At 44.1% G+C, this 25054-nt stretch overlaps 1 protein-coding gene across 5 annotated transcripts in view; it reads left to right on the top strand.

Moving 5' to 3' along the window:
* The window catches only part of Ppp2r2b (protein phosphatase 2 regulatory subunit Bbeta), a 409949-nt gene that overhangs the window by 320896 nt on the left and 63999 nt on the right, over nucleotides 1-25054 (top strand). For all 5 annotated transcript variants that reach the window (XM_051163909.1, XM_051163910.1, XM_051163913.1 and 2 more), the window contains one exon: nucleotides 1867-1979. In XM_051163909.1, coding sequence (XP_051019866.1) covers nucleotides 1867-1979 — 113 coding nt within the window. The remainder of the gene's footprint in view (nucleotides 1-1866; nucleotides 1980-25054) is intronic.

Genomic DNA, 25054 nt, shown 5'->3' with positions numbered 1-25054 from the left:
AGCCAGAGTCACCTTTGATATGATAATAGGTATCTCAGGCTTTTGTCCTGGGTTTGAGAGCTAACAGCAATCTAAGGCAGTAGTGGGAATTAGGTCCAACAGTATCTCACACCAAATCCTGCCCAACAGAGACAGGGAAATTAAGTGTGTCCCTGCTTTTCAGAAGGAAAGGCAAAGACAAGTATAGGCTACAGATGTGTGATCTGATAAGGAAGGTGTTCAGGACCATATGGTACACAGTCAAGACTGGCTTAGCCCAAACATGTTTTCTAAAAATGTAGAATTGAGAGCCTGGGCGGGGCATGCCTCACCAGTTCCTCAGAGTTCCAGATTCCCTCCATCACTGCCTTGGGCTGTCAGCATCTGGAGGCAGAGCTCTCATTTTTGGTTCAAGGCTATGGACAAGGGCAGGTGTCACCAGGAGATGCAAGGTGGTAGAACAGTCTAAACTATAGTTTGTGGTTGGTAGCTATCAGGAAGCAGCAAGGAAAAGTGAACAGAGGGAGGGGAGAGGAGAGGGGAAGAGAGAGGGGATGGGAAGGGAAGGGAAGGGAGGGAAAGGAAGGAGAGGGAGAGGAGGGGAAGGAAGGGGAGGGACTGATACTCAGGGCTTTGTGTGCCCTATGCAGCTGAGTTATGCTCCCAGCCTGATAAGAACATTTTGCTTCATCTCTATGTTGTCTTAGTTCCCTGAAAATTGCTAAAAAACACTCTTAAAGTGAGGAGATCATTCATATTCAAGCTAATATTTATTTGTTGTTGATATTGATATTATGGAGCTCCAGGCACACCCCAGGTACCACTAAATGCTGGAAGTTCAGTAATGAACAAGACGGACAAAACTCAAGATTTCTAGTGACAAATAGATATTAAGAAATGACCACCATTGTCAACTGATGGTGAAGCATGCTATGCAGAAGAAAAGGCAGAGAGGGGGGGGGGGGGAGAAAGAGGTGGAAGTCAAGGACAAAGAGAAGAAAAGAATGGAGAATTTCAATGCAACTATGTTTTTATGTAGATTTTTATACAAGCTACTCTGGGGTTGGTGCATAAACAAAAATGAGTAAGTCATGTGAAAAGGTCATGGGGGCTGAGAGATAATTCATTGGCAGAGAACTTTTCTAGCATTTACATGCACTAGGCTTAATCGTCAGTGCCAGATAGAAATAGATGATTGATTGATTGATTGATTGATTGAGAGATAGATAGATAGATAGATAGATAGATAGATAGATAGATAGATAGATAGACAGACAGATAAACAGACAGACAGACAGCAAATAGCTTTCCTGGCAGAAGGCAGAGTAAGTTCAAAGGCCCTGAGACAGAAGCTTACTGTTCTGGGCATAGAAAGAAGCCACATGACAGTAGCACAGGAGTCAGGGAGCAGAATGGTCCACAATATGAGAGGGCCAAGGAAGGCGAGAGTGCCAGGTTATGAAGGGCCTTTGCAGGCATGGTGAGGACAGTGTCTAAGAGGGATGGATGCTAAAAACAGAAACAGCAACAGTGTCCTACTGCCCAAGGAACATTAGATTAATTGTCCGTGTGCTAACAGTTACATAGTGAACTCCATGTACGTGACTATTCTTATTGAATTTCAATCAATATTTTTACTGAATGATTCAAATTAAAAGGTAAGGTGTATGTGCATCATCAAAGAGAGCCATTTTGTCCCAACACAATCTGTGCTTTTGTCTTGCCTTGTGACATGGAGTAAGCACTTGCCTTCAAATCACATGAGATTTACTCAGGACTGGGTCTTATAGCACATCTTACCCTCATTACCTTGACCACCTACCCCTTCCCTATCCCCATAGAAAGCTTCCCTGCCCTGTCACCCTGACTTCCGATTGCCTTCCACAGATAAAACCGTGAAGCTGTGGAAAGTCAGTGAACGTGATAAGAGGCCAGAAGGCTACAACCTGAAGGATGAAGAGGGCCGGCTCCGGGATCCTGCCACCATCACAACCCTGCGGGTGAGTGTCACTGTCCTAGCCATGCCTTTCAGCAGCCTGGGCCATCAGGGGACAGCGGACGCCACCCCACTAAAGTTGGGCAAGGGCTGGCCACAGCAGCAGATTACAACTGTGAGACGTGGTTGAAGGCAGTGGGCAGAGCCTCAGCCTACCCGTGTCTGGTGGCAGATGGAGGAGTGGGAAAGGTGCCAGGCCCTAATGACTACAAATCCGTGCTTCTGCTTTGTCCCCAAGGACTTGCCACATGGCCGCTGCCATCCGTCGCTGTATTCTGAGCCTGTCTAGTCGCGTTATCTAGCATGTCTTGAACACCTTCTGTAGCTGGAATAAGGGGCAGAAGCCTGCTGGGATGGAAAATTTGAGTTTTGTCCTTTAGAACCCAAGCATCAAAATCTACCAGACCTGGGGTGGAGTCCTGTCACTCATCAGAACCTTACATGGCTACTGTAGTTGTCCTTGTGCTTATTTTAACTGACAGAAACCACTTAAAGGAAGAATTGTTTGTTTTAGCCCACAGTTTCCAGGATTTTGTCCAAGGCCAGATGGCTCTGTTGCTTCCAGGCTGTGCTGAGGAAGATAGTAAAAGCCATAGTGATAGGTCAAGGGGATTCACTTCATAGTGGTCAGAAACCAAAGAGGCAACAGACAGACAGACAGACAGACAAGGTGGAGCCAGAGACAAGATTCTCCAAAGACACATCCTCAGACATACTCTCTCCAACCAGGCCCTGTAGTCCAATAATTCCACCAAATTGTGACCCCCCAACAACACACTGACTTGTTGAAGAAAGCCTGTACAAGCCCATTCACCTTTGGGTGCTAAGATCCACCAGCGTGAAGACCAGGCCTGCCATATATGAGCCTTGTTTGGAGGAAGTTGTATTCAAAACACAACATTCACTTTCGAACTTTAGTCAGACAAATTTTGAACATTCCTTTTGAACCTCAGTCAGACAATTTATTTTTCCTTTCTCCCCCTGCAACTAGAAAGAAATCCTATTGTCTGTGAACTTGTAAATATGAAAAGGCAAGAGGTGGGAAGCCCTACCCTGTGGCAGTTATGCTCAGCATGTATGTGTGTAGGCTTCACTCTCAGCGTGTGTGCCTTCCTTTGGACCGCCAGATGTGCACAGCCTAGTAAGGAGGGGGCCATTACAGCGCCCACACTCAAATGGTTCCAACTCTACACGGAGTAAGACGAATGCAGACAGAGACAGTCAGAGAGTTGTTGTTTGTCCAAAGGAAAAAAGAAATGGCATTTGGTTCTGCTCCCCAGGAAAGGCCAGGGGAGGGGAAAGGTGGGGGTGCTAGTAAAATGGATTTCTGAAAATGGAGCATTAAGAAAAGACTCCTCCATAGAGCAGTGGTTCCCAACCTTCCTACTGTTGAGACCTTTTACCACAGTTCCTCATGTTGTGGTGACCCACTACCATAAAGTTATTTCATTCTTATTTCATATCTGTAATTGTGCTACTGTTATGAATCATAATGTAAATATGTGTTTTCCGATGGTCTTGGGTGACTCCTGTGAAAGGAACATTTGTCTCCGCCAAAGGAGTCAGGTCCCACAGGTTGAGACCCGCTGCTTTAGATGTAGGTTAAAAGTGGCTTAATACAGGGTGGTTTATTTTTTATCTACTCAGTGTAAACAGTAAAGCAAGAACAAGTTGGGACCAGCCCTAACTCCACAGGACTTCTAGAACTGAGAAATATGTACTACCGTACTACCAGACATCAGCTGTTGTACAGAGGACCAAATCTGAAAGGGAGTACATGTTGGTGGGGAGAGAGTGTCTCACCCGGGTACATGGGCAGAAGTGGGCATTGGTGATCGCTGTGTGCCTCTATCGGCTCACAGGTTCCTTCATCCATCTATCTTATCATCAGATGCTTTCAAACACTCTGCTGGCCACAGTACTGGGCTACTGGGGCTTATTCTGCACAGCACCATGGCTGTAGTTGTGTTCCTTCTAAGCCCACACACATTGGCTGTTCTGATTTCATGCCAGTTCTCCATCTCTGTATCAGGCCCGGTTGGGGAGGTGTCAACCTAACCCGCTGTTCTAAAAGTGCAGAGGTTTGGGAGACTTGAGAAAAGCCTAATGAAGAATAGGAAGGTCCTGGTATGCTGAAGTAGGCTAAGATATGACTGCTCTCCTCTCCAGCTAGGGATGGGGGGCATTTGACTTGAAACCTTGTATCTCCAGTGACAGTGGTCACTATGCACCATAATTCTTACGCAGATTCAGTGAGACACTGTGTGCATGATAAAGAGCTTAGTCCATGGAGAACACTCCAAGCTAGCTCCTTACTTAGCATTACCATCATCATCAACATCATCAGCCATCATCATCATCCTCATGACCATCAGCACTGTCAGCATCCTCCACGTACACCTTCATGCCAGAAGAGGGAGGGCATCAGATCATATTACGAATGATTGTGAGCCACCATGTGGTTCTTGGGGATTGAACTCAGGACCTTTGGAAGAGCAGCCAATGCTCTTAACCTCTGAGCCATCTCTCCAGACCCCTTTCTTACCCTCACTGTGTATGTATGTGTGTGTGTATACATGTGAGCAAGAAAGAGAAATCATGGTTCTCTCTCTCTCTCTCTCTCTCTCTCTCTCTCTCTCTCTCTCTCTCTCTCTCTCTCTCTCTCTCTCTCTCTCAGTGCTGCTTTATTCATTCCACAAGCTACTTACAGATGAGGAGTAATCACTGTGCCAGAAATAGGACAGGAATTGAGACTGACTTTTGTCCTTCAGTATGTGGCAGTCCTGTGAGGAAAACAAATGGACTAGGTGCCCCTGAGTTATGCCATGGACTCTGCCTGCAGTTACACGTTGTTCTGAATATAACTCTTGCATTCAAAGAGATTGAATTTCTCCAGGCCTTGACGCAAAGTTAATATCCCTTGAGATCACTTAAGACTGCGTACTTAACCTGCTGTCCTACTGTGTGTTTGGCCTGTTTAAGTTTAACCTGCCTTTAAGAGAGCAATGTAAACAATCTTACTACGCAAAGCCAATCTTACATTTTATACTCTTCCTCCATGCCCTTGACCCAGAATGATCTCCCTGCATATGTGTGTGCTGTGGAAATCATTTGCTTAAAGCAGGCAGTGGGTTGGAAGCAACCTTTAACACAACTACCACCATAAATATTGGAAGCAAAACAGATATAGCCTGATAACATCTGCTTTCAGTAGTGTTCGCTGTTCTGGGTCAGTTGAGAACAGTAAAATCTTCCCTTGTAAAACTCTGTTAAAGATTTCTATCCCACACCACATTTTCTGTGCTGTTCAATAAAGAGGGAGAAAAGCTCGTTTTTTTTTTTTTAGGGACAGACTAACATCAGACACATGTATACGCATGTGCACACATGCATACACACACACACACACACACACACACACACACACACACACACACACACACACACACGACAGACTACAGACAGACCAGTAATCACAAACTACAGACAGATGGAAGATAAGGGGAGAGAAGTGGAACTTAAATTTGGCCTCAGTCTTGATCAAATTATTCCAAAAGGAAATACTTTGTCTTGGTTTCTTACTGTGACATCGATGCATTTTGGTGCCGCTGAAATTATCTCTAATGTGTTAACTGATGCATCTGCCTTTGTTTGCTATGTGCATGAAAATCTCTCAGAGGCCATCTGTAGGCCGCCACTATGGTTTCCCATTGCCAGGGGCAGCTAAGGGATCCCATGTATCTGTGTCTAACCCCTTAGGGGCTCCATCCCAGCCTCAGAGGAGAGAAGGCCTGTTCACACTCCCTCTGGAGGAGAGATCCACTGTGGCAAGACAGTGACGCTAATGAAGTGAGTGAGCTTCAGATCACCCCTGACAGAGGCTGGGAGCTGCTGCTGCCACTTAGAAAACAGCAGTTCTAACTCCAGTCGTTAGCGGCCAGCTGTGTGGCACTGGACAGTGCACTCTACCTTTTTTTTTTTTTTTTTTTTTTTTTTTTTTTTTTTTTTTTTTTTTCTTTTTCTCCTGCTTTTAAGCGGCTCAGCAAAAGGGTTGGAGACACTCACTCACCCTCTGAGGCCCAACTTGCACTTTTGAAACTGACACTGGGGTTTGCTAAAAGACTAGGGTCTGTGGTCACCGGGGCCTAATATCTACCAAGCTCCTTAGAATTGTTACTTTTTTCTTTAAACCTCAGTTACCTTTTAGTCACGTGAGCAGCAATTATAACAATATATACATATTTGCTATAAACACTATTGTACCCATGTTTCACTCCATTCGTCACTCTGGGGTCTTAAAATAACACCCATTTCATGTAAATACCCACATCATATGCGCATTCTCCTATAAAGTTTCAAAAAGGCCATGTTCCCTTCCTTTCTGATCCTGATAAAGAAGAAGAAAACAACAACAAAAGCAAAGCAAAACAAAACCGAAACCACCAGCAACCCTGGAATCCAGACTCAGAGCAGTGATCCCAAACAGAGAGCACTCCAACGCAATATTAATTAGACTACACGTTACCAGCGCAGTCTGCTCTTGAAATCTGCGTAGCCAGCAACTGTGCCTCCCACCCCCACCGCGACGATGATTACCACTTGATCATTTTCACTGTATCCAATTCCACGTGGGTCTTGAGAGTGGGAACATTTAATAATACCCGACAGCTAATTAATCCTCGCTGTGCAACGAACCCATCCTGTTTCAATTCTGAGAGGCTCGGCTTCTTAAAAGCAAGAGTGTAAATCTGGCTCTTTCTTTCTGTCTGTCTTTTTTAAATGGAAGACGCTCTTTCAAATCCAATCACTGTCTCCCTGCTCAGCACCCTTACGTCCCCACGATAATCAGGATGATAATTGAGTATCGGCCACTGGATGCTTTCTTACCTAATGCCTCAGGTCATCTCCAGAACACACAATGAAGAGAATGGGGCGGGAATTTGGCAAGGGAGTTGCTGGAATCTATCTAGTATCTGCTGAGTCTTTGCTATGCCACATGCATGCTGTATTCCTTGTTTGTTGCAGCTGCCCCAGAAACTGAGTCCACTGCTCATAATACAAAGCTCCGAGAGGGGAGTTTCCATGCTCAGACTACAGGGCTGTAAGGGAGACACTGATCTGCTTTGCTACACAACCCTTAAATTTGATACCGGCTCCAAAGGAGAAAGCGACTTGTCCTGTTTTTCATTCAGTTGTCATTTCATAGCTAAGGCCTAAGCCAGAGCCAGGGCTCTCAGCCTTATACACCACCTACGTTGGGGCATTTGAAATGCTAATTTCTTGTATGTATGTATGTGGTATGCAAGCTCATATGTGTGGATACATGTGTGTGTATGCATGTGCACATGTTTGCGTGCAGGAGTGTGTGCATGCTCATGTGTGGGTACACGTGTGTGTGCATATACGTGTTTGTGTGCAGGTGTGTTTGCCTGTTCATGTGTGTGAGTATGCTTATCTGTGCATAGACATGTATATGTGTACCTGCGTGTGGAGGCCCAAGGCTGATATCCAGTGTCTTCCTTTGTTACTATCTACCGTCTTCATCAAGGCAGGATCTCTCACTTGAGCACTAAGCTCACACATAACTACCAGATGATAGTTAGCCAGCTTCCTCTGGGGACTCCCTGGAATTGCCTTCTGTGAGCTGAAATTACAGGCAGGCAGCCATGCCCAACTGGTATTTGTGAGATGAAGATCCTGTTTCTAATCCCCACCCTCCTCAGCAAATACTTTGTACACTGAGCTGTCTTCCCAGCCACTGAACTGCCACTCTTAGTTATTGGTGTCTTTATTATACCTGGTCAGAGATGCTCCCAATACCCCACACACATACAGACTCACTCACTCACTCACTCACTCACTCGCTCACTCACATTTTCACACAGCCATTGAGTTTCCCAAGACAGCACAGAGAAACAAAGCCCTTGAGTCCTTACGCAGCTGCGCTCAGCCAGCTCTTCCACACCCTTCTCTCCTAGGCTCCCAGCACCCAGGGGCAATGGGCCCTGAGAGCCCTTTCTAGGCAACAGGATTGGTATTCAAGTAAGCTAATCAGTCATGGGTGGGAGCTGGGTGGTAAGAAATCACCCTTGGCACTCTCTCCCTGCAGCATGAGCCTGCAGATACTGTGGGCCTCATTATGGCTGGTTGACATTGCCCTGGGAACCTAGGCCAGGGTGACATTTGCTTTTAAACCTGTTATAAATAGACTCTCAAGGGTGTGAGCTCTCAAGCTGTGTGACTTGTCATAACCCGTCTTCTGCAAGATGAGGAGGAAGTTGTGAGTTAAGTTTTCTAATGGATTTCATCCAAAGTGCCCTCGCAGCTAACAGAGTAGTATTTAAATAACTATGATTTAAAAACACAGCTTGTTGGGTGCTTTCCGGGTTTTAGGTACTGGCTTCTGCGTCCTTATACCATTGAGTCAGTACAGTAATTCTGCCAGGCAGGCTATATTATTCTCCAGGTCATCGGAAGCCATAGACTTCCTGTCAGCTGTCTCCCCAGTACCACTTTATCAAATAATTTTTCCCGGAATACTTGGTGAGAAATGGCATACTCACTCCTTCCCAGGCACTCTCGGTGTCCTTCACATGATATTTTTTTTTCTCTGAGCTCTGGGCATAACTTAATAAACCATTTGTTCACTCCCTGCTTCGCCGCACCCCTCAGAAAAGCACACACTCTATGGAAGGCAGCAGGTGACACATCAGCCACTGGAGCAGTGCAGACATGTGGTGGGCAGTAGGTCACCATTTGTCAAGAGAGTGGATTGCACTGAAGCAGAGACTAAATGTTAGGGGAAGCCTGGTGCACACTCACCGTCTCACAACTCTACAATGGCAGTGCTGGTATCCAAACCCTAGTCTGACCCAACATCTAATGGTGATTTTTTTCATTCCTTTTTCTCCTTGGCTTTTGCTCTCTAAGAAAATGCTAATTTGTGATTATACTGCCGGGGAACTTCATCACTAATTTCCATCTCTTGGATGTCCTGTCACAGCTTTCTTAATTCATGAGCTTGCGTTTAGAGGCCTGAGGACTCTGAAAGAGCTACTTTGCTCTTGGGTAGCTTCACGGAGACCAACCAATTCCTCCCTGGATGATTAGATGCTGTCATGTGTCCACACTCCTGCCTCGTGCCCATAACTATGTCCACCCACCTCTAAGGGCAACCATATTTTCTTGACTCTGCAGAACTAACCTGTCTCCTCTTAATGTGACCATGATGTTTGCAAATCATACTAGTGGCAATGTAGATGCCTCCTGACAGAAACATCTTGAGAGTTAGATTATGGCAAGTTAGTCTCTCCCAAAAGAACAATTTTTCATTGATACTACCTGATCTGGGTTTTTTTGTTTGTTTGTTTGTTTGTTTAGATTTATTTATTTATTATTTATACAGTGGTCTACATGTATGCCTGCAGGCCAGAAGAGAGCATTAGGTTATATTATAGATGGTTGTGAGCCACCATGCGGTTGCTGGGAATTGAACTCAGGACCTCTAGAGGAGCAATTAGTGCTTTTAACCGCTGAGCCATCTTTCCAGCCACCCCACCCTCTGCCCGATCTGTTTTTAGAAGAGCTGATTGGACTCTGCCAGTTGAAGCTGATGAATAGTAACTGCATTTACTCAGCCCTTCATCTACATAGGCTTGGAGCCAAGCAGTTTGTGTGTATTTTACTACTCTTTCCTTCATAATCCTATGACTAAGGTACTCCACCTATTTGAGAGATTTGTAAACTGAGGTTCAGAGAGATGAGTGCAGGCTAGAGAATTCAAAGATAGTAAGAAGTAGACCCAAGAGTAGCGAGCAGATCTGTGTGCACCTAGAATCCTGTCTCTCGCATAGTGAGAGTTTTGGCCTGATGCTACATTTGAACAATAATGAGAACGTTTCCTATGCTGAATGTATGGTAGGCACCTCACAAACCAGGAACTGCAAAGGCAGTCTCAGAAAGACAAACGAGCCCCTATGTCCTCACCGTGCAGAGAGGAGACAAGCTGCGTGCGAGGTGAGTTTGAGCCGCGGCTCTCAAAATGCAGTGCTCCTCCTGGTCACCCAGTATACTTCTTAGAAACATTCGCATGACCTCATCACAAGGGACTCTAGTCTTGACAACTTGGATAAGACTCTTCCCCAGGCAACCCTTGAGGAACCAGCCACCAAGAAGAATAGAAATACAATTTTCACTCCTAAAAGGTTAAGCGAGTCCAGACATGGAGGCTGGTCCGTAGCCTAGCTGCCTGGGGTTCCTGTAGAGTGCTTTCTGATGCCAAAGCTGGCACGTTTGTACAGACGCTGGCTGAGGCTCGCTGTTACTCCTCAGTTACTGAGAGTAACACATAAGGTTGCCATGGCAGTTTAGGGGATACAGTGAATGGAGGAGGTGCAGGGTGAGGATGGGGTTTCCAAGATGAGTCTTCAGGGCTACACCGGCGTTGATGCTTATGGGCACTGTGCCTGGAATGCAAGAGAACGTGAGCTGTTGTTTGCTTCCTTCTAGTGTTGTGGATGTGAATACCCACTCATAAAAGGAAGCAGCTGGGGGTGTCCCAAATCAGGTATCTTCACCCTGGGTCAGTTCTGGGGCAGATTATTGGTTGAGTTGAGTGAGACTGGCTTTTACTGCCTCTAGTTTTAATTTGGGGTTTAGGCTTCAATAACCGAGGCCTCTTAGGACACAGATATAGCCTTCCTCTAACCATTTTTAATTTTTTTTTAAACTTCATTTTCTGATTTATGGCTGTACTGGGTACTTGATATACAATCCTTTCACGGCTTCATCTTTCCTGATGTTTGTTGCAAATAACAATGGAGTTTTAGCTACTGCAGTGAAAAATCAATCAAGTCTGTTTCATATTCACAGGCTTGCAACAGTCCCCGAAGCGCTCCCCCCACCCCCGTATTAGATTAACTTGGTGAATGTGTCACTCTGCCGTGGGTAATTCCTCATCCCTAGCCCTGTCTTCCCCCTCCTACCTCTGCGGGTGGATATTGAGAGCTCCCATTGATTGACTGCCCCAAAAGTGAATACTGGCATGTGATGTGTGTAACTCAGCGGGACGCACCTAGTCTTGTATTTATGAAAATAAATAATAATTTCTGTTATCATTATTGATTGTTGTCATTACCTGATTGTATCTGTCTGTGTCATGGAGTTTCTGTTATGATATCAGAAAAAAAGAAAACGCTCTAGCGGAACCCCAGGCAGCTAGCAGCAGACGAGCTTCCATGCTGGACTTGTTTAGCTTTTTAGGAGTGAGAACTGTATTTCTATTCTTCTTGGTGGCTGGTCCCTTTTGTCTAATATCCAGGGAGACAATACTAGTTGTGTTCAAATGAGCTAATTCAGTTGGAATTATAAAACAAAACAAAACAAAACAAACAAACAAACAAAAAAACAGCTAATGTTTAGCAAGCATCTGCTGTGTCCCAAAAGTATTTGGCATGATTTAACCTTCGGATAAACCTGTATGTGAGGGACCAGTGTGAGCCTCATTTTTAAGGGTATACCACCCAAAGCTGTGACGGTCAAGGAACTTGCCTAACAGAGGTGAATATAACTGGCGGTGGGTGGGCTTGAATCACTGTCTTTCTTATTCCGAAAGTCATGTTGTTATTCTGCCTTTTATTAGAACTGAATGTCTGGTATATGCATTGAAGTTGAGGTTCAAGCCCAAGTCCCTGTGAGTAAACCAGGGTGAGAGGGCAACTTGCCATATAGCAAGAGAAGCTGCTGGTGTTGACAAAGGCGGGTCTGTTGTTCTGAAGGCAAGTTAGTAGGAAAAGAACCTAGAGCTAGGTCATGGCACAAAACATCCAGTCATCAGAGTCAGAAAGTGCCTATGCCCCACACCACACTGCCTCCACACATGCACCCTGCGTATGCACACGCACTTGGCCCACTACTCAGAAACTGCCGGAAAAGGGCCAAGGCACTCACCCCTCTCCCCACTATGACCTAGAGAGCAGCATTGGAGCCACTGGCATGATAGCATCTAAGATCCAATTCAAACTGCAGGGTCTCTGACAATTTTCAGTTACTCCTTGTCACTCACAAGGTCTGTACAAACCAATATGAAAGCGCATTACTATCGAAATATAGTTGCCTTGACTCCAAGTGAGAGATTTGCTTTAGATGGATTTGTTGTGATGCTCGCTATGGTTGGTCTTAGCTGTTTCTTATCCTGTTACTCGAGTTTCTTCCCCTTTTACTCCAGTCATATCATGGATGCAGCCACCACGTGCCCAGTGCTGTCTCAGCAGTGACTACTGAAGGCATTTCCTGAGCATGCACCATGTACCTTACCTTCTGGCAGACAGATATAAGCGCATTTCATTGTACCCAGACACTAAACCCATGGAGGAGTTAATTCTGTGATGCCCGTGCTGCAAATAAGGACCCTTGATTATGAACCTTGAAGCAACCTACCCACACCTACAGTTACAAGGGGGCAGGGCTGTGTTTTTAACCTCTTCAGTCTGACTCCCAAGTCAGTGCTCTTAATAACACCATCCTTTATAAGAGTCCCCAGGAAGGGGGTCAATCTCTGACCAAACAGCAGCCATCATCTCTAACATGGTTGTATATATACATATATAGATGTACATATGTCTATAACAGATTGTATACTTTTGAACAAGTTGGGGTGATAAAATAGCAAACTGGTAGAGAGTTTACCATGGTTACTGCTCTCCTCAGATCTACTAGAATCAGAGCACTCTCCCTAACGATGTCACATTATCTTTCATGCCAGAAATACGTCGAGAATTTAACATGCTGTAATTAGATCCAACATAGAGGGCAATATAAATGGAACCCTATACCTGGCTTAGGATCAAGTTATCACTGTATCTTGTTCCCCAGACCTTTGAGATGTGCCCATGGCCTAATCCACAGGGGGAGCAAGATGCTAAAGCATTCCCTAGTATCAGAAAAAGAATCACAAAACAAAATCCAAATGCGTCCATGGTATTGAGTGTCCTTTATCTTGAGACACCATGGTCAGGGGCTAGACATGACTTGAGGTTATGGAGCACTCTCCTTCCTTACCTTTGGTCATCCCATGATCTAAATTCAAGGACAGGCTGTGGGAAGGCTGACCTAACCCTGAGCACAGGCAGCCTGCTGGTCTTTTTCAGGCTTTGCAAGCTTAGATGGTGTCACCATTTCAACCCTTGTTCACACTGGCCCAGCATTCTCTCTCAAGAGAAGTATGTGTCACCCGCCCCGCTAATTTTCATCTAAGTAATTTCCTGTTATGCTTTGTTTGTTTTCAAGACAGGGTTTCTCAATGTAGCCTTGACTTTCCTGGACTCACTTTGTAGACCAGGCTGGCCTCAAACTCACAGAGATCCACTTGGCTCTGCCTCCCCAAGTGCTGGGACTATAGGTGTGTGTCACCACACCTTGCCCAGTTATACTTTTAAAAGAAGAAGTCTAGTCATAATTGGATGATGGAAGTGGGGAAGATTTTCTAAAGTGTTGAAATGGGTGTACAGGAATGTGCATGCTCATGGGCTAACATAGCTGAGGATGTTCATAGACCCGACTTAGATTTGTTTTCCAAATTGGCTTTCTTAGCAGATCAAATGGGCATGTGTGTATGTCAGATTCCCTTTTACTACCAAGTTTTACTAAGAAATTAATTTGAAATCACAAGAGGCTTTCTAGGTCCTCTGCTCATTATACATAAGATCTTTGTAGAAAATAATTAACACAAAATGGATTTAGAATTAAGCCCAACAGAGAACATGATCGCTTTGATCTTAGGACATTGCCAACCGGGCTCCAGCTGATGCATTGATGCAAGCATTTTAAATGCCAGTCCTCACCAGACAGTCGAGATTTTTGAAATACATCCCAAGGGGTTGTGGATGTGAAGATACTGTCTTTTCTTTGATGCATAAAACAAGAAACCAGTTGGAGAAAAACTTTCATAAAGGATAGTTTTATACTGAAAGAAACATCTTTTCAACAAAAAAAAATAATACAGAATCCTTTGGTTTCCTTGGAGTGGTTGAAGCCACTCCACGTTCCACCTGGACGGTGTTTACAGGTCATGCTTTCACAAATTGCTGCTGTGGTATGATGACATTTTCTTTACCACAAACATGTCAAATGCATCTAGAGCACACACATGTGTTCACAAATGTATGTTGCTGGGAGAACCTGGGAAGCTATAGTCTAAGCATAATTAAATAGACCCATTTTTGTAGTGGGAGTTTTGGGTTTTTTAGTTTCTTTAAAAACAGAAATATCATTAAGAATATATTTTCATTTTGATCCCAGGTGAGGGGATGGCTGCTTTGGGCTGTCCGCAGCAGCTGACTATGATTTTCCTCGTGCTCTAGCAGAGGTATGGTTTTACCAGCTGCAGATAGTTTTTGCGATTGTGTGACCTTTGGAATTCTGGAGACTTTTCAGAGGGTGTACAAAGGCTAGGGCCCCAGTAGGCAGGGTGGGTGGTTGCTGGTTGTTCAGGAGAGTTGTTTGTGGTTTGTTAGTAGTCATGCCAAAGAAGAAACAAGAAGAAAGAAATTAGATTCAAAGATCTCTATCTCTCCCCTCCCCCAATCCTTCCCTCTCTCCTACCTAGTAATAGGGAGTGAAACAGAGGGGGTTGGGGGGTGCCAGGGAGAAAGGGTGGAAAAAAGAAAAACCCACAAAGTAGCAAGACCAGCTACCCATTTTCTTCAGAGTGTCTTTAAAACTTTAAGACATTAATATATACTACCTAGAAAAGATTTGGTGTGAAGCATTTTTCCATCAAACTTATTTTTCTAGATATAGGGGATAATTACTGTTTAAAATAGTCTACTAAATATATGATCCTTCTTTGTGGACCATCTCTTATACTGACACTTCTCATTTCCATAGTAGGACTTAGTTCATGAAGCCAGCCACTGATTCGGCTTTGTGCCCTTTTATCTGACTGTGAACCACTAAACAATAAGTCACTGATCTATTTTGGGGGTGGCAAGCAGTGAGCCTCACTTTGGAAAGTTCTGGCTGAAGAGTTGTGTCCGTGAACAGGAGCATCTTCACCCGGGTCTTACATCCTCCCAGTCACAGACACCTAATGGTGAAAGATGCTTGAGAGAACTTGCTCCTTGACAGTTCAAGTTCATTCACGTCAACTGAGAACTTTCTTATGCCTGACACTATGCCAGGCACTGCATCCGCATTCATTCTTCTCCCTAACTCCATGTCAGGATTGAGGAGACTATGTCCCAGATGGAGGAGTGACTAGTATAAGTCACTCCATGTGCAGACCCACTGCGTCCTCCTACCTTCCCAGCTGTAGCACCCTCATCTTTGACCTCCATGTTAGCTAGACTCGTAAAGGCAGTGGCTTCTTGTACCATAGCCAATTCAGGACCATCTTACTTGCAAGCAGAAATTCCACATTAGGTCATGAAAAACCCTCCATCTTATATAACTTCTATCTATTTTGCAATGTATGTGAAGGTTTCGGTCTTCATACATACAATTATGACAAACATATGACCCTCACTCTCATGAGGCTTATAGCTCGTGAGTTTGGAACATATCTTTTAAAATAGTGGAAATACCAATTTGGTGTCCTTGCTTGTCACTATAGCCAATCCAGTTATAAACTTAAAAATTAACCTGTCCCGTCATGGTGTCATACCCACATAGACAGTCCTGAAGATAACGAGGCAGAAGGACCAAGAGTTCAAGGCCAGCCTACAAGACACTTTGGCTGGTGATGTAGCTCAGTTGGCAGAATGCTCTTCTGGCCTGTGAACAAGCCAGTGCCACACAAAACCAGGCCTGGTGGCCCATGCCTGTGGTTCCAGGAAATTCAAAGTCATTCTCACCACATATTAAGCTCAATGCCAGCCTGGGCTACATGAGACCCTGTCTAAAGAGAAGAAAGCAGGAGAAGGAAGGGGAGGAGACGGGAGGGGAGAAACTAAGTTCCCTCTCACACATTCTTCCCTGCCCTGAGACTCCACTTTCTCTCATTTTTAGGAATTTAGAGTTCTGCAGCATCCAATTAATAGATAGAATGTCTGTTTAGTGCCAGAGTATCTAAGCACAAGGTGAAGAAAAGTTCATTCAATTGTCTCAGGAGGTTAGACTCAGAAGTGGAAGTGATGAAACAATGCCAGGTTTGGTTACCTTTGTCACTTCCCACGGGAAGGTCCTTAGTACAGACAGGCCTACAGAGGACTGCAACAGCAATGCACAGCAGCTAAGAACATCGGCCATCAATGTTCCTTGCTTATTCCCTCTTCATCCGTTCTGCAGGCACGTATTGAGTACCCACTGTGAGCCAGGCCCTCTGTAACCTGGGTTGCAGTAACACCCACAGGAGCTGTGGTCCCTGCCCTCTACCTTGAAATCTCTTGGTAAGGGGGGCACTAAATCACTTTCAGTATAAAACCCAGTACAATAACAGGAGATAAAGAGGAGAGGTACCTGGCATGGAAGAAAGAGGATGGTGGAGAATTTAATCTATCCAGGAAGAGCACAGAACAATTGCCTAAACAATAAACCTTGAGCTGTAGCGCTAAACCAATTAGAAGAGCAGGAAGAGCCACCGATCGAAGCAGGGGACAGACAAAAAGGCCAAGGTCACAGGTGGGAGTCAGCATAGCACGGTGTGGGTAGGAGGAAGGTAAGAGTGATGCCAGGCATGCGCAGGGGGAGTGTGGTGCCAGCAAGACCACAAAGGAGCGCTGTGGGCTTTGTTAAGGACCCTGCTCTGCCCTGGCTTGTACTCTGCTCCCTGTAGGTTGCTCTTTGGGAACAGCCCTTCTTTGCTTGGATGGCGAAATATTCTCTACCCAAGAACAGGAGACATACCAAGACGCTAGAGATGCTGGCGACAGAGAGAGTTTAAATTCAGGCCGTAAGTGGCATTTGTCAGTTAGGCCATGTTGCCCTCTAGCCCCTGACTGCCACTATTTTGATACATGTCAGGGCACGGCCTCCACCTGGCTCCTCCAATACCACGGTGTCCTCACCACAAGGTGAACCCTTCGATGAATGATTGAATTGTTCGGAGGGTCATAGAACCTGACAGCTCCCTATTACACAAAGGAAAAGATAAGCTTCCGATCAAGTCCTGGGGATGGGGGAGGACAAGATGGAGTGCACCTGTCAGAGCTTCTTACGACATATAAATCATTATCTCTGTCTTCTGTGCAGACTGAGGCTGGGGAGAGAAAGGAGCGACTGGGGTCAGTTAGGAGTGCAGCACCCTGGGAAGAGCCTCCACTTAGCTTCAGGGAAGGATTCACTTTGCTATCCCTTGCAAAGAAAGCAGAGCCCCACACCCAGAGAAACGACAGAGACAAATGCCCACTGGTTCCTAGAAGGGACAATCTGTTTCATAGGCATTTGCCAACATCTTTTATTCCTAGTGTAACAACAGTGGCCATAGGAGGCAGCATACTCAGGATGGCAGCACCTGCCGTATGTCTGATCCTGAGCTTTTCACATTGCATAATGAACCTAATAATGGTGGCTGTTATTCTTGCCAGTTTGCCTTCATTTGTGGGCATAAATTCTGAGATGGGACAGCCATTGTTAGCCTGTCTCACAGTCCAGGACATCAGGGTATTTCCAGTTACACACAAACAACAGAAAACTTAGAAAGCAAAAAAAAAAAAAGTTAAGGGCAGCAAGTCAAAAGATGTTGAATAACAACTTTTTGTTTGTTTGTTTTTGTTTTTCAAGACAGGGTTTCTTTGTGTTAGCCTTGGCTGTCCTGGACTCGCTTTGTAGACCAAGCAGGCCTCAAACTCACAGTGATCCACCTGCTTCTGCCTCCTGAGTACTGGGATGAGAGGCTCATGCCACCACGCCCGGCCCGAATAATGATTTTTAAAACTTAAACTCAGGCCTCAAGTGATGGCTCCATTGTTAAGAGTGCTTGATGCTCTTGCGGAGAACCTGGGTTTGGTTCCCAGCACCCACATGATGACTCAAGACCACGTACACCTCCAGTTCCAGGGGAATCTGACACTCTCTTCTCACCTCTGAATGCACATTATGATGCCCATACATTCAAGCAAGCCCACACACACATGCACGTAAATAAATAAATAAATAAATAAATAAACAATTTTAAAAAGAAAACTCAAATTGATTAGACAGTGTAATCAAATGCTCTTTGCACTGTATGTCATGTCAAACATCAAGTAGGTTGCAGAATGTGAGAGTCTAGAAGATTCCAGCCAGACAAGGACTAGTGCTGAGAAGCCTCTTGTTTGTGCACAGACTCTGAGAAACACGAAGCCTTGTGCTGTTTCTTGAGTGTTTCAGACAGAATGGACAGACCTGGAGGAAGGAAGGTCACCTCCATCTCTGAGAGGTTTTCTGTCCTCACTTCCTCCACATTCCCTGAGTTTTGGGTGCAGATAAGTTATGTTATAGATATGTCCACAGGAGCTGAGCATCCCAGAGTCAGTTGCTCTCTGTACGCATGGATAAGGCGGCAATAGGCAGTAAACCACCCCATCTCTGTGGTAAATTGAGGTGAGTGGGTCCCCCACCTCATAATGCCCAGTTTTGAGAGAGCCTTCGAGTTCTCTCTGAGCCAGGGGAGTTCTGCTGAGCAGTAGTAACTCCCTCCTGGAAGAAACTGCAGCCACATCTCTGTGAGGGACCCTGGGGTGGTGGCAGGAACAGGAACCTGGGAGGAAGCTGTTAAAAGGCCCGGGGGACTCTGGCTGCGAGGCTCCCTTTAAATTGTCTGCCTCAGCTTCCATCTGTCAGTCACCCAAATGCAGAATTCTCTGCCTGAATCTGAGTTTACCCGTAGGTCATGGGATCCACCGGTAAATGCTATATCCCATGTCTTTATTTTGTGGGCTCGGTGAAAATACAAATTAAAGGACTAAAACTTGAAAACTGCTTCTGAGCAGTAGGTTATTTTTCTTTAAATGATGACAAAAAAGTTTTCTGTTTCTTGCTTGTCTTGACAATAATAATAATAATAATAATAATAATAATAATAATAATAATAATAATAATAAATGTATTCCTATCCACTTGGCCACAGAAGGTTCTTAATACTTTCTGCATTCTCAAACCCAGGCTGCGGGACAGATTAATCCATAAAGTGCTCACTTTGCAAGTGCAAGAACCTGAGTTCGAACCACCAGGTCCCACACGAAAGCCTAATGTTGGAGATGAGTCTGCTGTTCTACACTGGCTGATCTCAAGCTCCCTGGTGGGCCAGTTTATCCAAATGGTGAATGCCAGGGTCAGTGAGAGAGGTTCAGTGAGAGCCTTCAGTGAGAACAGCAGGTTCAGGAAGAGACCCCGTCTTCAAACACTTAACTGGAGAGTGATTGAAGAAGACAGTTTCACACTCTGGCCTAACCTGCACGCATACACACCCACACAGGGGTGGGAGCTGGTGGAGAGAAGTGGTTAAAACTTCTGAAAACTCAAACGCAACATTGAACACTAGAAGTGTCTTCTAGAATCCCGCCCCCCCCCCACCCCCACATACACACGATTAAAACCGCCTTTCTCATAGCAGTGCTCCTGTCAGTGTCAGTACTAAGGTAGATTATCAAAGAGAATTCAATCTCTCTGTATTTACGTTTGAAAAGACTATGTCTTCGTGGAATCTCTACTGATTATCAGATGGATAGACGCCACAGCACAGGCAGACGAGCTTATCCTGGCATTAGTTCCTTTTGGGGAAGAAAAAGAAAGTATGAGCAATGCAAGTGGCATATATGTTAAGAGATTAAAATTCCAAACACACTGTAAACTTAGCTCGGCTAAATCTGCAACCTTAGAAAATGAAAATGTCTCACTATATTTGGTGTCGTAACTCAAGATCTAGGTTTATCTTACTTTCTATAATTTAAGACGAAAAAAAAAATCCTACATGCCTATAAATAGGCCTAGAATAGAATGCCATTTTAAACTAGCAGCTCTTGTGAAGGAAAAAATAAGCAGTTGGGGAGCATGTTGAATCAGGCTCCGGAGAGAATGTGAAATGGCCTGTGTTCTCTGCGAGCATGCGCACAGGGAAGGTGTTCCTGCCACCTTCATGCCACACCTCACCTTGGTTTCTGTTCTCTCCGGCTGCCCTTACTCATCTATTTCCTTACTCATCTATCTCCGCACCTTGTGACAACAAAGCTTTACACTGAGACAAAGTTTCCGGCCCTTCTACAGCATCTCCCATCGCTAACAGCATCCCTCAGAAGCATTTCCATTGCTTCCAACTCTAGACTGCAGAAACCCTTTGGGCCCTTGTAGGGCAAGTCTAAGACGCCTCTGACTGCACTTAGGTCTCAGCAGGAGTCTACGCATTTGCAGGTTGTCAGCAAGAGCACAGGCCAGGTATGCGCTTTGAAGCTTCCTCAACATCAAAGCCAAAGCTTTGTCTCCATAGGCCTAAAGATAAGAATCCTAACTTCCTCGTTTTCTCCTGAGAAATTCACATCTCCCCTGCTTCTTTGGATGTCTCCCATTCTGCACACTGAAGCAAATAATTTTCCGTCTTTCTTTTGCGTGCATACTTAAAGTGTTGATCAATAAATCACCCCACCATGCTCCAGCAGTCTGGCTTCCTCCTTTGACACTTTCTCTGTTCAGATAGGGAAAAAAAACACCTTGTTTTTCTTCTTAACCTGAAGCCATGCCCCCCCTCCCCGCCCCCCATATCTTCTTTTTAGCTCTAAATTCAGCCACTCCTACTTGTCCCTTGCTGTGCGTCCTTTTTACTGTCTAGAACAGTGATTCTCAGCCTTCCTAATGCTGCAACCCTTTGATGTAGTTCATTTTGAAGTGACCCCTGACCATAAAATTATTTCATTCTTATTTCATAACTGTAATTTTGCTATTGTTATGAATCATAATGTAAATGTCTGATTGCAGGATATCTGATATGGGAGCTCTCGGAAAGCTTCCCCAAAGGGGTCATGCCCCACACACAGGTTGTGAACCACTGATCTAAAAGCTAAGGAGAACCTCAGGGGAATTGCATCCCCTTGTCTTACGGCACAGGGATGTAGATGGGCTTGGAAGTCACAGAAACTGTGGGTGGGAAGAAAGGAATGGCTGGGCTTCAGCGGCCATGTTTACAGAGAACGTCATGCGTGCTCCCTGAGGAGGATGAGGCCTCCCAGCAGAGAGGCGCATGGTCTTCACTGGGTAACAAAGCTAAGCTCACTGGAAGTCCTTGTCTGATTGGGGTGGGAGGAATGTTCTTGATGAGGTCACACACGGCAAGGCCACAGGATTAGATACCACCAGGGCTCAGAAAGCAAGTGTCTCAGACACAGGATCTGAAGGCCTCGACCACAGGAAAGAGAGAAGATCCCTCCGTGCCCAGTCAGGCCTCCCACTGTGGAGGTAAAACTTGTCAAGCCAGCTCTCCAGTTCCCACTTAGGAAAACACGCATGGGTTAGCAATGAATATTCTAACAGAAATCCAGTGTTGTATACCTGATGGAAAATACCTTTTTTTCCTCCTGAGACAAAGCCATAGCATCTGTTCTGGAGCTTGCTGTGTAGCCTCCGTGTGCTAGAATCACAGGGATAAACCACCACACCCAGGAAAATAGATTTTCTATAAGCAACTGAAGCCACCTATATGAACCATTGTTCTGAGTGGTGTAGTGGTCACTTTCCAGTGTCACCAACTTTCTCATAGTCTAAGATGTTTATGTTGTGTAAGACACAGCCTTAGGCAGCATCTCAAAACCTAGCAATTTAGTCATGTCCTGTTTCCTTTTCAGCATTCAGGTTACACCAAGCCTGGAGTCTGGCTTTTGCAATGATAGTTCTAACCTCTCTCAAAACACTCATAAATGTTTGTTTGTTTGTTTGTTTGTTTGTTTGTTTAATTCATAGCTAAATTTATTGTTTATTTATCTGTTTGGTTTTTCAAGCTAAGGTTTCTCTGTGTAGCCTTGGCTGTCCTGGATTTGCTTTGTAGACTTGGCTTGCCTCAAGTGCACAGCAATACACCTGCCTCTATCATGCCCAGCCATAGCTAATTTTAAATTCTAAGTCCTTCCCAGGTGACTAAATCTGACTAGAATTTCAACACAAATTTTTGCAATGTATTTTATATAATCCTTGGCAATTCACATGAATCTTTCTTAATGTATTACAATGATGTGAAATTTCTGATCAAAATAAATGTAGTTAACTAAACAGTAGAGCCTTTTAAAGTAAGTATTAAATAAATAACAACACATGTAAAACATAAAAATTTAAAGTCTAAAGCAAATAAGTATCTGAGGTTTATTGAGCATCATTCGTCCATTATTTGGAGCACTTTCAAAAGTCAATAGACCTTACCGCATACCAAACTGCCCATCTCAAAAGTAAATGTTTCTTCTTTCTCTCAAATAATTTTGATAAAAAGTTGTACTGGGAGTCCCTGATTGAGAAAATCTTCCATTTCCTTTCTTTTCAAAGACTCTGTCTGAACAAGTACTTGTTTGGGTGGCTGCTAGGTGTATAATGTGTTTCATCTGCAAGTTGGCTGCAATAGTGATTTTTATCTTTAGAAAAGCTTTCTAACATTCATTCAACAAAAATAGTACATATTTTCAGCTGCTATGTGTAATTCCCTGAGGGCTGAAGAGACCGTGTGAAAAAGCGGCCCTGCCACCCTAGAACTTAAATACTAGGTCAAGTTCATCTATGCTGAGTTCTCTCATTTTTTTTTTTTTTTAATTTTTCCTATTCATAATTGTGCCTATGACAAATCCCACCTGAATGAATGCATTTTCCCCCTTTTGTGTTGCCTCATTTTAAAATATCCCAATAGTCTTAACTCCTTTCTGTTCTTTAAGAAACTCCCCATACCCCACCTATGCTGCTAAACAAAGGCCTTTACCCCTTACGATGTGGCCTAACCTCACCAAGCTTCCAAAGATTTTTGTGCAGCTTACAAAAGGTACTGTGTGCTGAGCTTATGGAAAACAGGAAAGAGTAGAAAAAAATTGGCAGTTTTAGAGTAACTAAGATCCAAAGTCATCCCAGAAAGCTAAGGTCAGAATTTATTTAAACAAAAACAAAACAACAATAAAAACCTCTTGTCAAGAACACTTATACCTGGGGCCTGGAGAAGTGGCTCCAGAGGTTAAGAGCACTGCCTACTCTTCCAAAAGTCCTGAGTTCAATTCCCAGCAACCACAGGATGGCTTGCAACCATCTACAATGAAATCTGGTGCCCTCTTCTGGCCTGCAGGTGTTACATGGAGGCAGAACACTGTATACTAAATAAATAAATCTTAAAAAAAAAAAAAAGAATACTTATGCCCCCAAACAGAGTGCTACAGTTTTAACACTGTACAGCATAACATGGTGTTAGTGGATACACAGAAAGATGTGTATATAAAGATGCAAAGTGGGACCCTCAGTACCTCATTTAACATATCAAAATGCTGAGCCATGAGATCCACCTAGTCTGCCTACACAGGGCAATTTGCTGTCTCCCTGCCTTGTGCACTCAGGGGCCTCTGCTCACTGAGGGGGACACAGTGGCAGTGGTTATCGATACATGGATTTGTTTTCCTTCTTTCATGTATGTGAACATGGTGGTTGAATCCCCATACCGAATGCGTGTGATGGACTCAGTGAGAAAACTCTTTCTTAATCCTGGGTTGTAGGCCATGTACTTCCTCTGCAGAATGTAAGCTGGTAGAAGTCAGGTGTGGGCATTTCATGATCAAACTTGGGGGATTTTAATGACTCCATGTTTGTCACTTTCTCTCTGTGTGTAGTTGATTTTCCCTTCCTTTCTGTAAGTCTCAGAGCTTTTAGTTTTGTCAAAGAGGCTGTTATCTTTGACTTTGGAAAAATAATTGATGCCCTTCCCTTCAGTAGAGGAAAAAAATAGTGGGAGTTTCAAGTCCTAGAGCCAAGCCTGTGAACCCCCAGCCTTCTTTATAGCTCACCTTCCACCAAATCAGAGGGCAGAGTCAGAGATGAGTCAGGAAATGGATGGTGACCCAGAAACCTTGAAGGGAACAAACACAGGGCACCACACTAAAGAACAGGGCTGATTGTTGCTGAGTGGCTGTACTCAGAGAAGAGTCATCTGCTCCTGTATAGGATACAGAAACATAGCCACTGTAAACGGCAGAAGATCTCAGAGATTTGGTGGTCAATAAAACCATGCATCGTTCTAAAAGATGTAATTATGTAAGCTTACTACATCCAGGATGAACCCCTCCTTTTTGCACAGTTTACCTACTTACTATAGTTCATAGTCTAATTTTCAAAAGAATATTACAGGGCTTGCGGGTGGTGGTGTACAACTCAGTGCTCAAAGCCCTGAGTACAAGTCCCAGAAGAACCACTGAAATAAGCAAGCAAATAAATATATAGAGAAATAAAGTCATTTCCATGAAAAGGTTTCATTGGACTTCTAAAATTGGAAGAAAACTTATAAGAGAGGTAAATGCCTTATCACCTGAAGAAGATTGAAAGTAACTGTAAATAACATTCCAAACACACACAATCCCTGTCTGTGGAACAGTGACCAATTGGTTTTGCTGTCCTTGAGCAAAGGACCATGAGTGAGAAGTGACCCCAGGAATATGCTGGGTTAAGAAGGGTTTTTTTTTTTTAATTTAATGTATAAATTTGATGGATAAGATAACCAAGTAAGCGGAAACACTAGAATGCTTCCTAATTTTAGCAAGTTCATCAAGGGAATAACAATTATATTGTACGAAGCTTTTTGTTAATGTACATGTCTAAGAACTAAGCAAAGTAGAGCAGAGCAAAGGGCATGTATAGAAAAGTCAGTTTGCATTTTTACTGTTTTAAAATGCTTTCAGAAATATCTTTACTAGTTGAGAGTTTCATACAGTGTTTTTTTTAATATTTGCCCCTAAGTCTTCCCTCAACTGCCAGATCTGCCCCCACTTTCCTAGCCCTCAATTTTGTGTTCTCTCTTTTTTTTCCTTTTCTTTCGTTTATATCACAAAAAGGAAATACATCTATATCAACAAGTCAGATAACAGTATATTATGGCTCTGCCCATAGGAGGAAAATTACTGTTTGGCATGTGTTTCTATATCTTCCTAGTGTTTCTACCTGTACATG

This window comes from Acomys russatus, chromosome 20, assembly GCF_903995435.1.
Source record: "Acomys russatus chromosome 20, mAcoRus1.1, whole genome shotgun sequence".
Lineage (NCBI taxonomy): Eukaryota > Metazoa > Chordata > Mammalia > Rodentia > Muridae > Acomys > Acomys russatus.
Note: the sequence above shows the minus strand (reverse complement) of the source record. Positions and strands in the feature narration are given on the sequence as shown.